General features: G+C 41.4%; 1 protein-coding gene across 1 annotated transcript in view; it reads right to left on the bottom strand.

Moving 5' to 3' along the window:
• The window catches only part of tenm1 (teneurin transmembrane protein 1), a 175,665-nt gene that overhangs the window by 95,994 nt on the left and 64,140 nt on the right, over positions 1 to 15,531 (bottom strand). Inside the window, exon 5 of the mRNA XM_085905448.1 lies at positions 1,023 to 1,193. Within this exon, the coding sequence (XP_085761574.1) occupies positions 1,023 to 1,193 (171 nt within the window). The remainder of the gene's footprint in view (positions 1 to 1,022; positions 1,194 to 15,531) is intronic.

Below are 15,531 nucleotides of genomic sequence, written 5' to 3'. Positions count from 1 at the left end.
AACATTTAATCTGGCACTAAAACAAAAAGTAGAATTTCAATAGTGTGTGTGTATGTGTGTGTTTGTGTGTGTGTACGTGCGTCCACGCGTGCGTGTGCGTGCGCGCATATGTGTGATTATGATTCCAAATTAGAAGACAATTTCAAAATAGACTTTATACTTAGAGTGCACATTCTTTTTTAACTTTTTTATACTTACAGCCAGGAAAAAAAGATAGGTATATTGCAAAAACATTTCACATTTACACAACTTAACACACTTATACCGACTGCACAAAGGCTCGTCCCGCAGGAGCTCAGCGTCAACGCAAATAAGGAATAGTGAAGAAAATGAGGGGCATCAAGAATAGAAGGTATGTCTGGACACAATTCAGCTGCTCAAATCAGCATCTCTTAGTTTTCTAATTGCCAATCTTAATTATGCAAAAATATCTGGATGCTGTTTTGTTTTCTTTTAAATTGTTTTTGTTCTCTAAATTCTTTGCTTTCTTTTCTGTCTATTGCACCCTCCTCCCTGGCTTGGGGAGGGGGCTAGGTGATGCCCAAACTGAAAATGGCAGTCTGATTTCTGCATCAACTAATGAGAACAAGAAATGTGTTGAACCAGATCCTTGCAGCCGCTGCCATGATAACCAAGGGTGTCTTCCTGCAGCTCTTCATTTAATTATGGATATCTACACTACCTTATTTCATATTGTTTCATGTTATATTGCGGGTTCAATGTTGCCCACTCCGCATCCATTGTAGCCCAACAGTCCTGGAAGGTGGATCCCCCCCATAAACTGTCCCTTCTCACAGTTTCTCATTTTATTCAGTCATTTTTTTTTTTTTTAGTTTTTCCTTGCCCACATGAGAGATAAGATCAAGGGATGTCGAGAATAATTGTCAACTCTGGCCATGGGAAGCCCTTTGAGATATTTCTGTGATTGAAGGCTAAATAAATAAAGTTGACTTTGCATTTATTGTTTTAACATTGCTGAGTACATGATATATCTGTCATTACTATGCTTTTTTTAAGCTCACCTCTGTCACTGGCTTGTGTGTTCTCAGGGTTGAGTGTATCCAGCAGGTGGATGGAGCTGGTAGGTCGAGTTTTGCGCTCCTCCTGTTGATGGTCTGCTGAGCTCACACCATTCTCATACAGCTGGCTCTCGCCGTGCTGCAGATGCCAGGTCAGACCTAACAGGTGGACCGCTACACACAAACACACACATTCAATGAGCGCCACAGGGAGAGAGAAAATAGAAGAGATTACAATTCAGAGTGTGTATGTGGGCATGTCTGACTCTCTTCTAATGTCCATATCTGGCCTATCATTTATTTTATGTGCTTATTAGTGTCCATCATGGCAGCACACAGGCAAACAAATATAAACACACAGACACACACGCACACATAACCCCAGCACACCTTTACATAGATTGTGGCAGAGGTGGGCAATTACAGAAGATCTTCAGAACTTGAGCCCAAGGCTGATATTAAAGTGCTAACACAGTCTTTTGTGCATGACTAATGAAGCCGCTGCTGATTCACAATCCATATGGGCCTTTTGAACAACAAAGGGTATGGGAGGATAGTGGATTTCCCCTTCTCGCTCATCAAACTATTTACTGGGAAAACAATCCAACACACTGTTAAATAGAAACAACCAACACCTGCCCATTAAGGAAATTAATTGTCTTGCAAGACTGTCAATAAAACGTTCCATAAAATATTCACAGGGCTCAAACAAATCTTAATGTCCCATGTATGTAAAGTTGCAGTCCTGTGTTGCTTTCATTTTTACTTGGAACATATCTTTAAAGGGAGCATTACTTCAGTGAAGCAAGAAGTAATAAATGAAATAAATCACTGCCAAGATTTCTTCTGTGACACCTTCAGTACATCAAACAAAAGCAGTCTAATCACAAAGTAACTGCAGCGGTGGCAGTCAGAGGCTGTCTTCAAGCATTGCAGATCAAAGAACTTGTGAAGACTTCAAACATCTTCACTGTCTATCTTACTTCTGTTGATTGGGGGCATCCATATGCTCTACACAAGCTCGCTAACCCTCAAACAAACTGGCTGCCCCCCAAAAAAACAAACGACACATGATGACCAACACAACTGAAAAAGCTCATACCAAAAGATGAATGCACACCTAAATCTCGATTTTATGCAGACTTTGGGGTCCATAATTTAGGAATCGCTTAAAACTCCGTTGTGTAGAAAAACATGTTGGTGGGAAGCCAAAGGGGTCACCATGCATTCTCCGCACACATTAAGGTCTATTGACACATTATTAAAAGAGAAACAATACGCAGATGACAATATTAGGCGGAGTCATTTTGATTCTTTGTGATTGGATGGAAGAGAGAATAAAGAAGCCACTTATTCTACTACTGTGTCCAGCTGCACTCTTTGACTTGTGAGTGACTGTGTGAATGAGGTGCTTCCGCGAACTTCATCCTTTCCAAATCAAAAACAATCATATCTATCCGTAACACTAATGAAGATCAAACAGCCTGACTTCGTATGATCAAACACCTTCAAATTTGTCACGGAAATTCATCAAATCACTTGCGCTAAGGTTTACGCGCAAGCGATTTAGCTTTGCACGGTCCTTATATCATCCATTTAAAATACTACTTGAACATGAGATTACGACGAAAAAAATTGGGGTCCATGACCAATCTGCGTTAGACAGAAAGTCACGTGGAATCGAAGCGTGTAAAATCGGAGTTCAGGTTTAGCTACTGTTTTACGCAGACATGGCTGGACTTGCAAGGGGACCTGCTTGCAACTGACCTGTGCTCTTGCTCATCAACCATAATAATTGAAAATATCTAAAAATAATTTAGGATTTTTTGGTGGAATGATTAAACTTCTCACGGGGATCATGAAACAATATGTAAGCAACTTCTTAGTAGCTTAAGCCAATAATGGTTTAGTTCTCAACTGACGCACAGTACGGGTTCTTCAAAGCAAAACATGATTACAAGGGCCATATGATGTCTGTCGCCATATTGATGACCCTTGTGAATGTGAGACATTTAGTTCACACTAATTGAACTGTCAGTCTCTGATGAGACCAGACATGGACACGCATGTTCTCTGAACATCAATATGGCGACAGACATCCATCCATCCATGTTCAGTCTATTGCCATATCGATGTTCAGAGAACGTGCGTGTCCATGTCTGGTCTCATCAGAGACTGACAGTAACTTGGTCCAGCAACCCCACTCATTTTGCTGGTCATGAACTTTATTTAGTTTAAAAGAAAGAAGCGAGCGCGTGCGTTGATGCGTAATGCGTTGATTAGCTTCTTAGCTCTGATGCCGGGCTTGCTGCGGTGTGTATTATTCGAAAACGAAAAGAAAATGAAATGAAACGAAACAAATCAAAATGGAATTATATGTACTTATCTAAAATAAAAAATAAAAACGGTTTTGTTTCTTTAATTTATTTGCATTTTATTAAACCTACAAATGTGTCATATCATTTTGCCATACCCTGTATAATGTTTAGTTGGAGTCAATGTTGGGAATAGCATTGTTTTAATTGGGGGATTTGATTGTCAATTAATAAAACCTCACACTACAGAATCACATCCTCTCATTTCAAAGAATATTTCAAGGCGGCTGGCGCGTCTTAAGGGGTACAAACTACAAGTGCATTGTAAAATAGACAGCCAAACTATAACATCAAACTGGTCAACGTTTGAATACAAATTTCAAGGTTGCTGACATTCAGGTGTTGACTTTCAAGCCACACAGAAATATACTAATTAAACAGTCCTTTATTAATTAGAATTCTAAAATAAATAATTTAAGTAAAAACAGGACAGTATCTGGGAGAATTATGGATTTAAAATAAAGGAAAATAAAAAAAAATAGCTAACCTAAATGTGTGCTATCACTTGAAAAAATAAAATTGAGCAAATTCAACACATAATTTATTAAGAAATACAGTTTTCAAATACAAATGTATTTTTTCCCAGAACAATAGTTTCAGAAATCAGTGTTCCAACAGGAATAACTCAGCCTTCATCAGTCAGGATTTCCGCCATTAAGCTCCTGTATTTTGTGTTTCTGGGTTTTTGGTTGTTGTTTTTTTGCGAATCTGAAATGTTTTTCTTGTTTCTTGTTTCTCTTGTCATCGCCTCTTCAGCAAAACATACTAAAAAGCCCCTCTTGGAATATTTGTCATTTCTGCTCATCAGTATCTCCTTTTTTGTCTTGCTCACTCTTTGTTTCATAGTTGTTGACCTTTAGCTTACTACATTTACCATCTAAAGTCACATAGCTGTGACGAGAAGGCATGATGATGAGAGGATAGTTGTGTGGAGTGTCTGTGCGAGCTGCCCACACTAGCAAGTTTAAGCACCAATGTGAAATTCCCTAACAGCATTATGCAAGACTCTTTTTGGTCTATAAAGATACAGATAATATACTATATTCATTTATGATTTGATTTGTAACAATCCCAAAGAAAAACATCAAACATACTAATGACAATATCTTAGTTAGTCAGACAATTCAATTCACCATGTTTCATACAAATTTGATTAGTGCATTTTTTTTTAATTACTATTAAAGCTCATGTGGGCATAGGCAATTGCAAATCTCAGTTTATTTTGGGAAGACAATAAAATCATATGGAACATTCATAGCAACATCAGTCCCATAGGTCACCACTTCAAGTATAACCAAAAAGTGGTATAATCCAAGCAACTTCTTGGCATAATTTTGTTTTTTTTGCTTTGTGTTTGGTTTTGACAAAACTAACTCAATTGAAATTCAGTGTTGTTTGTCATATTCCAACAACAAAAGCTTGGCACCTCCACGCACAGAGATGATTAAACTACACATTACACACAGGGCAAAATGTAGTTTCTAAATCAGTTATGGACCCGTATCGACACCCACACATTAATGTTGTTCACCTGTTAAGAAATAGTGACTGCCTGATGATTATAAAAAAAATAATGCGGAGGAGCCAATGACATACCATACAAATAACCAAAAGTTACTTCTTTGACAAGTATGATATTTTTATTTTGTATGAAATGTGGTTGTCAAGGATAACATGTTGCGTCAAAGCAATGCCCTTTTAGATTCTAGGTTAACTTTACATTGAAACATGTTGTGGTTTTCTATTACCCAAGAGAATATTCTGGTTTGGCTACAAATCTTAATCTCACTACTGATTATGTTTATTCCCCGTAGAAACAGCCAGTGGGGCTGTAGTATTTACTGCTGTAGTATTTTCAGCCGTCTGCTTTGCCAGATTCAACAGATTGAATACATAAATAGATATTGTATAAATAAAAAAATAAGATAAGAAAAATACAAATTCAAACAAATAAATAAACAAACCTATAGCTAGATATGTGAGGAAATAATTGGAAAAACCCACACAACAAATCCGTGGTTAGAACAAAATCGTAGCAATGTGTCTGTAATACACATTTTCATATAAAATAATGTTTAAAACATTTTGAGAAATGTATGATGTAGATAAAACGCTATATAAGGGCTGTATAAAAATCCTGCAATTACCTTTTATTTATTTTCCAGGAAATACATATCTTCCCCCCATGTACACACTGTATAAGCCACACTCGTCCACACACACACACACACACACACACACACACACACACACACACACACACACACACACACACACACACACACACACACACACACACACACACACACACACACAGAGACTCGGCAGTTATGTGCGCGGCTGGAGCTCTACATGAACCTTTGCTTGTACTCTTTTTCTCCCTGGCTGTCTATCCATGCCTCCTTCTGTGTCCATCTTCTCAGAATTCTTACTAAAATGTGACTAACGGTTGGAGAAATACTCAGAGAAAGTCCAGTCGTTATTTCCTGAAGCGCCAGCAGCACAGCGGAGCCAGCGAGCTGAGAGCAGCAGCGCAGGAAGCTAACAGGCCAAGGTCCTCCTGCACATGAATCATTGATCAGCGTGACAGTGAGATGACTGCCACAGGTAATAGGACGGCAGTGCACTGAGGGGGTTCCGTGCTGTCACTTACCCCCTGAGATTGACTTGAAGGATATGACTGAAGTCAGACTACAACTCAAAAAGAAAGTGATGCTTCTATTCGTAATAGGTCCATATGAAGCACAGTGAGGAAGCAATGTATTTGTCAAAATAACTGCTCCTATATTTTTCACGTAGAGAGCACGGACACGTCACATAGGGATGTGACTGAAGTCAGACTATAACTCAAAGAGAGAGCGATGCTTCTATTCGTAATAAGTCCCTACGAAGTACGAGTACAGTACGGAACCAATGTATTTGTCGAAATAACTGCTCCTATAGTTTTCACGTTGAGAGCACAGGCACGTCATGTTCATATTATGAAGCTATCATCCAGCCGAAGCTGATGTCGGTGAATCATGCAGAGCAATGTGGATAATGGAATGTGTGTAACTGGACACAAATGTAGAGGAGGAGGCTGAAGTGTTTTTCTCAATCCCCACAGTCACAATTCCTGCTACCTTTTGATACCTACCGGAACATGTATGGGTCCGGTAAAAAAGTATTTGTGCTGTTCTAAAATTCCTTTTTTTTGCATGCTCTTCCCACAGCAATGTTTAAGATCATCGAACACATTTTAATAAAAGACAAATGCAATCCAAGTAAACATAACATGGAGTCTTTTAATTGTTATTTTATTTGTTGAGGTGAAAAAATATTCAAAGCCACCTGGACCTTTGTAGAAAAGTACTAAGCCTAATTGTTAAAAAATGAATTACCTGTGGCTAATCACATTTTTTGGAACGATGAGTTCACTTTCGTTTACGACATCCGAGCCCGATTACCTCCAAACCAGTTTAAACACTTAAAAAGAATCTGTCTGACAAAATGAAGTTGGTGAAAATGTAGAAATTCAAGAACAGATGAAAAGTAAACCAATTCTAAATGGACTAATCTATGAGCCTGGAAAGGGGTACATTGCCATTCCTAAAGGTTCTTAGTGCTCCAGCAAAACCAGGTGAGAGCCATTATCCACAAATGGAGAAAAAAAGGTTATAAAAAATACCCCAAGAGCACATTGATGACTCATCCAGGAGGTCACAAAAGAACTCAGTGTCACATCTAAACAACTGCAGGCATTCATGCACGATGTCTAGCTTTTTGTATCTCCAGTGTATTTTGGGGAAAAAAAAGACAATTTTCCCTAGATGCCAAATATAATGAATGAATTAGAAAGTAGGACTGCAATATGGCCTATGCAATATTCATATCACAAAGAAATGCTATATTTTTCTTATGGAAGTATTTGCTTTTTATATGAATTTGTCAGACAAGTCAGATGCAAACTTAAAGTGCATCGCTATCCAGTTGTACAATTAATTTATTGAGCTTGCTTACTTTGCCGCTTGAATTCTGTTTGATTTCTTTCATAGATGATAAAAATTAAATTTCTTTAGATACGTGTAAAATATGAAACAAAGTCATCATGACTAATGTTATTGCTAAAGTTTAAAATCATCAGTGCTACCCTAGGTACATGAATCAAATTTAAGTGCTGCAGACTCCATCACTTGTGGCAACAGTGCACACAATTTCTCAGTGAACTTGCAATTTAGCGCTAGCTATTTTGGATCTTGGTAAAAGATAATCTTATGAAATCACACGCACACACCAACAAGTAACGTGCATATGTGATTTGGTAAACGGTCTTTGGGATCGTACCAAGTGACACCTGGAGTCTTGGAATGAACAGGCGAAAAGAAACAATCAATACTGGCATTCAAGCATCAGTCATTTAATCTAGGGTGTAGTTTAGCATGGCCAGTCAAAGCAATTGCTCAGTTGAGTTCAATTGCCTGGCTGTGTCAGCCTCCAGCAAAGCCACGACTTCAGAGGGATGCTGGTGGAGGGAGGGAATGCAGGCAGAGATAAAAGTCACACACAAAAGGGAGCGAGCGCAGTAACGGAGGAGAGAGACAAATGGGCAAAACAAGTGTGAAGGGGAGTGAAGGGGAATGAGGGATTGGAACTCCTAAACTAATAAAACAAATTTATTTCTGAGACTGACTGAGAGCCTGGGGTGTGTGCATGTTTGTATGTGTTTTGGGGCTTGATTCATTCTCATGGTAAAATATTTTTCATCCTACCCACAACTGCCCTGACAGGTTAAGTGTGACTGCTGATATTCAATTCTGTGCTATTGGGTATTACTATATGAGTGTGGCAAACATTTATGGTATAAGGAGTAAATGAGCATCGAAGTATAGAAATCCTCTACTTGCAAAACTCAGTGTTGGAGAGTTGGTGGTAGTAACTACTGCATTTATCACGCCTTACCACAATTCACTGTTTTACATTGCTATCACACCCGCCACCCACTAGCTCTGTTTCGATTCCACTTGCTGTCAAACTAATCTGGCCTTTTGCTGAAAGATGAGTCATGCTTCAGACATACAGGATTAACTGAAGCAGGGACAGGTGCAATGTTACAATCCTCTCGGGCAATCAGAAACCAATACAAAAAAGGAGACACACAGCAACCTATATTGTTCAAACATCTAACACTGTTCTGAAAGACTTGTGAGACGATTTTTGAATTTTTCTGGCCATTATTTTTCATTCATTGAAAAAAAAAAAAACACTGATGAGGTCATTCTTGAGGGGTGGCACTTATCTGACATCTTCATTTTAGTTCATGCTGAAAGTATTTTATGGAGTTAAGGTCAGAATTATGAGAACATTTTTTTCCACCCCAACCCAACTCATTTTGGATTATGGAGTCATTTAATTGGCTTGCTAAATCAGAAGCAATGGAAAACACATGCTTGCCATGTGAACTTTAGATTCATTGATTGTATTGCAGTGTATGTTTGTGCCCTTCTAGAGGTGGTTTTTTTTTCCAAAGACTTCTCTTTTTCTTCAAATTCTGGTGACCGTAGCTTATCCAGCCTTTTAAAGGCAATTTTATCTGAGGGTCCTGGAGCAGTTAAAGGAGTCTTAGCAAAGGCCAATGGGTTTCTTAGAGCAGCATCAGTCGACCAAAATAGAAGAGTGAAAACAGAGAAACTGGACCAATCAATATAAATCCCAATGAGGCATGAAGCAACTGGCTGAAAGAAGCTGCGGGTGAGACCCCCCCCCTCACACACACACACAGACACACGTACACACACAAACATACGTGTGCACCTACACACAGGCACACATGCACGCAAAATCAGAGTATGTGTGATCTCAAATATTTGTACAGTAGTGTACACAGACAATACAAACGGACTCACGAGCTCAGAAACAATTCCAATTTTCTCAAACCATCAACCGTCAAAGTTGTAGCACGTACATTCCAGCATTTGTCTACAGTCTGCTCATTTGATTGGACAGTTATTTTTGCTGCAGTACTCAATATGTTCAAATTGAACAAGATGGGTAAAGACTCAATCATTATACATACCGCAGTTCGATGATCGACTTTGTAGTCGTGTCATCAGATTTGCGGCCGCATGTTTTGGACACTCGGGTGAAGAGAGGGGCGGACCTGTCAACTGATCACCACCTGGTGGTGGGTTGGCTCCGATGGTGGGGGAAGATGCCGGTCCGACCTGGCAGACCCAAACGCTCTGTGAGGGTCTGCTGGGAACGTCTGGCAGAATCCCCTGTCAGGAAGAGCTTCAACTCCCACCTCTGGCAGAGCTTTTCTCACGTCCCAGGGGAGGCGGGGGACATTGAGTCCGAGTGGACCATGTTCCGCACCTCCATTGTTGAGGCAGCCGACCAGAGCTGTGGCCATAAGGTCGTTGGTGCCTGTCGTGGGGGCAATCCCCGAACCCGCTGGTGGACACCGGCGGTAAGGGATGCCGTCAAGCTGAAGAAGGAGTCCTATCGGGCTGTTTTGGCCTGCGAGACTCCGGAGGGAGCTGACAGGTACCGGATGGCCAAGCGGAACGCGGCTTCGGCGGTTACTGACGCAAAAAAACGGGCGTGGGAGGAGTTTGGCGAGGCCATGGAGAATGACTACCCGGGAGCTTCGAGGAAATTCTTTTCCACCCTCCAGCGTCTCAGGAGGGGAAAGTAGCGCACAGTCAACACTGTCTACAGTGGAGATGGCGTGCTGCTGACCTCGACTCGAGACGTCGTGAGTCAGTGGGGAGAATACTTCGAAGACCTCCTCAATTCCACCAACACGCCTTCCATTGTGGAGACTCTGAGGCGGACTCTCCAATTTCTGGGGTCGAAGTCACTGAGGTAGTTAAAAAGCTCCTCGGTGGCAGGGCCCCGGGGGTGGATGAGATCCGCCCGGAGTTCTTAAAGGCTCTGGATGTTGTGGGGCTGTCATGGCTGACACGTCTCTACAGCATTCCGTGGACATCGGGGACGGTGCCTCTGGATTGGCAGACTGGGGTGGTGGTTCCCCTCTTTAAGAAGGGGGACCGGAGGGTGTGTTCCAATTACAGGGGGATCACACTCCTCAGCCTCCCTTGTAAGGTCTATTCAGGGGTGCTGGAGAGGAGGGTCCATTGGGAGGTCGAACCTCGAATTCAGGACCAGTGTGGCTTTCGTCCTGGCCGTGGAACAGTGGACCAGCTCTACACCCTCGGCAGGATCCTCGAGGGTGCATTGGAGTTCGCCCAACCAGTCCACGTGTTTTGTGGACTTGGAGAAGATGTTCGACCGTGTCCATCGGGAGGTTCTGTGGAGGGTGCTTCAGGAGTACGGTGTGCCGAGCCAACTGATAAGGGCGGTTCGGTCCCTGTATCACCGATGCCAGAGTTTGGTCCGCATTTCCGACAGTAAGTCGGATTCATTCCCAGTGAGGGTTGGACTCCGCCAAGGCTGCCCTTTGTCACCGATTCTTTTTATAATTTTTATGGACAGAATTTCTAGGTGCAGCCGAGGCGTTGAGGGGGTCCAGTTTGGGGACCTCAGCATTGCATCTCTGCTTTTTGCAGATGACGTGTTGCTGTTGACTTCTTCAGGCCATGATCTCCAGCTCTCACTGGAGCGGTTCGCAGCCGAGTGTGAAGCGGTCGGGATGAGGGTCAGCACCTCTATATCCGAGTCCATAGTCCCCGGTCGGAAAAGGGTGGAATGCCCTCTCCGGATCAGGGATGAGATCCTGCGTCCTGAGTTCAAGTATCTTGGGGTCTTGTTCACAAGTGAGGGCAGGAGGGAGCGCAAGATCAACAGGCGGATCGGTGCAGCGTTCCCATTACGGCCGACGCTGCACCGATCCGTCGTGGTGAAGAGAGAGCTGAGCCAAAAGGCAAAGCTCTCGATTTACCGGTCGATCTGTGCTCCTACCCTCACCTATGGTCACGAGATATGGGTCGTGACCGAAAGAATGAGATCCAGGATACAAGCGGCCGAAATGAGTTTCCTCCGCAGGGTGAGAAGCTCGGTCGTCCGGGAGAGACTCTGAGTAGAGCCGCTGCTCCTCCACGTTGAGAGGAGCCAGATGAGGTGGCTCGGGCATCTCCTCATGATGCCTCCTGGACGCCTCCCTGGGGAGATGTTCCGGGCATGTCCCACCAGTAGGAGACCCTGGGGATGACCCAGGATGCGCTGGAGAGACTATGTCTCTCAGATGGCCTGGGAACGCCTTGGGATCCCCCGGGATGAGCTGGATTAAGTGGCTAGGGAGAGGGAAGTCTGGGAGTCCCTCCTAAAACTGCTGCCCACGTGACCTGTCCCCGGGTAAGCGGAAGAAGATGGATGGATGGATGGATATTATACATTATGACTGTTTAAGTGGAACAAGAACATATTTTGCTTTTTTTATGTACGTATTCCTTGAATCGTTGATATTCAGACATTAAGTGACACTTTCTCTCCAAAAGTGGAAGTTGTTATTTTCATAATTTTTGCAGCCCGGTGGTTGGGGAGCACTGATATAGACGGTCCATCCACGATGATTTAAAATGACAGGTAAAGAACCTAAACAATAACAAGCCCACAGTGACGCTTCACTCTGCTATTATTGCTACACAGTTGCCACAATGTAATGAATGTACTCTGTAGATTAATTGCTTTGAGGTTTTGAGCCATCCTTGTTTGAGTGGTACGTCTACACCTTTACTCTCACACCACACTTCATTAGGAACTACACAAAACAACCCCCTTGTATCCCTTGGGTTTGAAGTAATTTAAGGCAAGCACACATATTTATGTATTCATGTTTGACAGACAGTTATAGATAACAATTGGTCTCCTTCATCCTCCAACACACTCAAGTGTGCCTTACTTTAGCCATGAATAAGTAACTCAAAGCTAATTGCTTATTCGAATAATTTCCACAACCCACAGTGTTTCAATCACACCATTGGATTGGTTTCCAATATCTAACCAGCACATGAAACAAGAGGCTTCAAACAGAGCAGAAGCAAAATGTTTACTACCAAGTGAGCTGTCAAATGTGTCCACAGATACCTAAGACTGTTGAGTTGCAAGTGTTACATATGTGCCATCTGGAGTGACAGATTAAGAGTCAGTACAAATTTGTCGTTGGTTTTACCTTTTAATTATTTTTTTTAACTATCACATTCTTCTCATTGTCTTCTGTGAGCATGCATTGATACTTTGTAAAGATATATAAGACGAAACAGTCACAAGCTATGACATTTATTGAATGTTTTAAGTTTGTTTCCAAAGAAATGTGTATGAGGGAATTGGATGCTAATGCATCAAATGTTGGCATGTGCCTCTGGACCCTGTTACATTTTATTAAACAGTTAATTAACCAAGTGGTTAATTACAAAGAGTACTTAATTTGAATATTAAAATAAAAAAAATCTAAAATGTATATCTAGCCAAACCGTGTCACAAGGTTACAAGGATTTTTAATTTATTTTTTTATTTTATAAATGTTTTCCTATTATTTTTTTCTACTACTGTATTTTTCGGACTAAAAGTCGCTCCGGAATATAGGTCGCATTGGCCATAAAATGCACAATAACGTGAAAAAAAACATATATAAATCGCTCCGGAGTATAGGTCGCATTTTGGGGGAAATTTATTCGACAAAATCCAACACCAAGAACAGACATGAACGAGCAACAACAGGCTAAACGATATGCATGCTAACATGACATAAACACAAACAAAGAGCTGAGAACGGGCCTGACGTAACATTAAGAGTTATCCTAATAACTATTACATAAATAACATGTTTATAAAACCATCTGTGTCACTCCAATTCATTAAATCCATCGATTGTCCTTTATGTCAACAATGCCGCGTATGCGCAGCATATGCGCCGCGCCGCTGACGTCGGACTTGTTTCTAATTATTCCACAGACCCATATAACGATATATACAGCATTTTTCAAATAACTATCATATTAGAACAATATTATCAAACCATCTGTGTCACTCCAAATCATGAAATACATCTATCAAATTTCTCGTCCTTTGTCAACAACGCAGCCCGTGCACCCTGACGTCAGCCTCGTCGTTATTCCACAGATCTAGCATATAACTGTATTGTAGCATTAACAAAGTACAAGCAAAGACGTGGGTTTTGTAAACGGCTCTTTATCTAACAAAACAAGAGTTCAACGAGGCAACAACTACTGAACTGTAATGATAAAAACATATACAAGTTGCTCCACGAAATAAAATATATCAAATAACGATAACACAAATAGTTCACCGCCACACGGCCCCAAGCACCGGCGTGGACTTCCAGGCGTGCGGCGGCGTGGACTTCCATCCCCGGAGGTGCCATTTCCAGCCACGGAGGTGGAAGAGAGCTCCAGCGGGCTTGCGTAAAAGCCATGTCCGACCCCCATCCACCGTCCTCGGACAGCAACACGGCCGAGCACCGGCGCCCGACCTCCATCCACGGAGGTGAAAGAGAGCTCCGTCGAGTAGGACCGGGCGTGCATAAAAGCCATAATAGTTTTTCAAACCTTCTGTGTCACTCCAAATCATTAAATCCTTCAGATTTATCGTCCTCCGTGTCACTTACAAACAAAGCAGCTAATGATGCCGGTAGTACGTAGGGCCCTTCATCATCTTCGTCATCCCGTGATCGAATCTTTGTTCTTTATGTAAACAACCGCCGCGCCGCTGACGTCACTTGAAATTCAAATTACAGCAATCCCTTGCTACATCGCAGTTTCCCTTTTTTTTTTTTTTTTTTTTCAAAATTTGTGAAAAAATTCACCTATAAGTCGCTCCTCAGTATAAGCCCCCCCCCCCACCCAAACTACGAAAAAAACCAAGACTTATAGTCCGAAAATTACGCGAATATTATTTTTCCTCATGTCGAGTTACTGTAATGTTAAAAACGCCAATAAAATAAGGTTGAATAAGGTTTATGTCTTTAATATATTCTTGGCAATTCAACTGTACAAAACTTCACACTATTCAAACTGTACAAACACATGCATGTGAACAGGCAGTGCCAACATGCACGCACACACACGACAAACACACACGACAAACACAATTTATAGAATTAGAGACTGAACCAAGTTTGACCTCTGGGAATAACCCTTAAGTGAACATTTTATATTGTCATTAAGCAGGAAAAGTAGATTTAGCAAATAAACGGTGTTAAACTTTAAGCAACTGTGGGTCATTTGTCCTTTAAATGTAATCAACAAGTGCCTTGGGCAACAATGGTCCACTCAATATAACAATGCAATGCAGTAACAATCATGAACTTAGCATATTGTAAGTTATTCAATGAAGTGACCAAAAAGCGAATAAACTTATTTGATCACAGTGAGATGTGTAACTAATTTATTAATGGTTCTGTTTTTTTTTTGTTTGTTTGTTTTTTAACATCACATCGCAGGCTCCGGTCATATTTGAATTAATGTAGTATATAAGAGCACATCCTTCAATTGAAAAATTAATTGATCCACGGCAAACCCTAATGAGCTTTTCTGACACAAAAGGGCATTGAGGTTTTACAGAAGCAAGACTCAAATGAGGCTTAAACAATAAAATGAGTGACTGGCGGTGGTGTCATCACATCTATCCTTGAAGATTATAGATGCAATCTGAACCTGTCCTCTAGCTCTCCTTAAATGCCCCATCATAATGCCCGCTCCTCATATCTGATGGTCGTGCTGTGCTTAATAACAAGTTAAGTCTGCAGGATAGAGGTGCACTGGGAAATGAACAAATTAACAAAGCAATTCACAGTCTCTGCAGCACAGTGGGGGTCTGCGAGGAGAGACAAAGGGTAGTAAAGAAAAAGGGGGATATTGTGTCACCTACTGAAAGGAGGGCATGTGCTGTAATAATTTAAAAGCCATAATCTGCATTCATATCTTGTCCTATTTACTCTCTAATTGGACACCTTAATCAGATATCATATTGCTGCTTCATTACTGGATTGGATATTTTTCTTACATATTATAACTTCACACAAAAGGCCTCAATGGCTCATGTCATGTTAGTTGGTATACGAACACACATATTTAATTCTGAGGATTTCCAAGGCATGGTGGGTGGGTAACACACTATGTTTGTATTGTAATTTTTTTCCAGTACTCTGGCTTCCTCACACATTCCAGAAACATGTTTCT

Source organism: Syngnathus leptorhynchus, chromosome 2 (genome assembly GCF_054491065.1).
Source record: "Syngnathus leptorhynchus isolate UIUO chromosome 2, UIUO_Slep, whole genome shotgun sequence".
In the NCBI taxonomy this organism is placed as follows: Eukaryota; Metazoa; Chordata; class Actinopteri; order Syngnathiformes; family Syngnathidae; genus Syngnathus; species Syngnathus leptorhynchus.
This window is presented reverse-complemented; position numbering and strand designations above follow the sequence as displayed.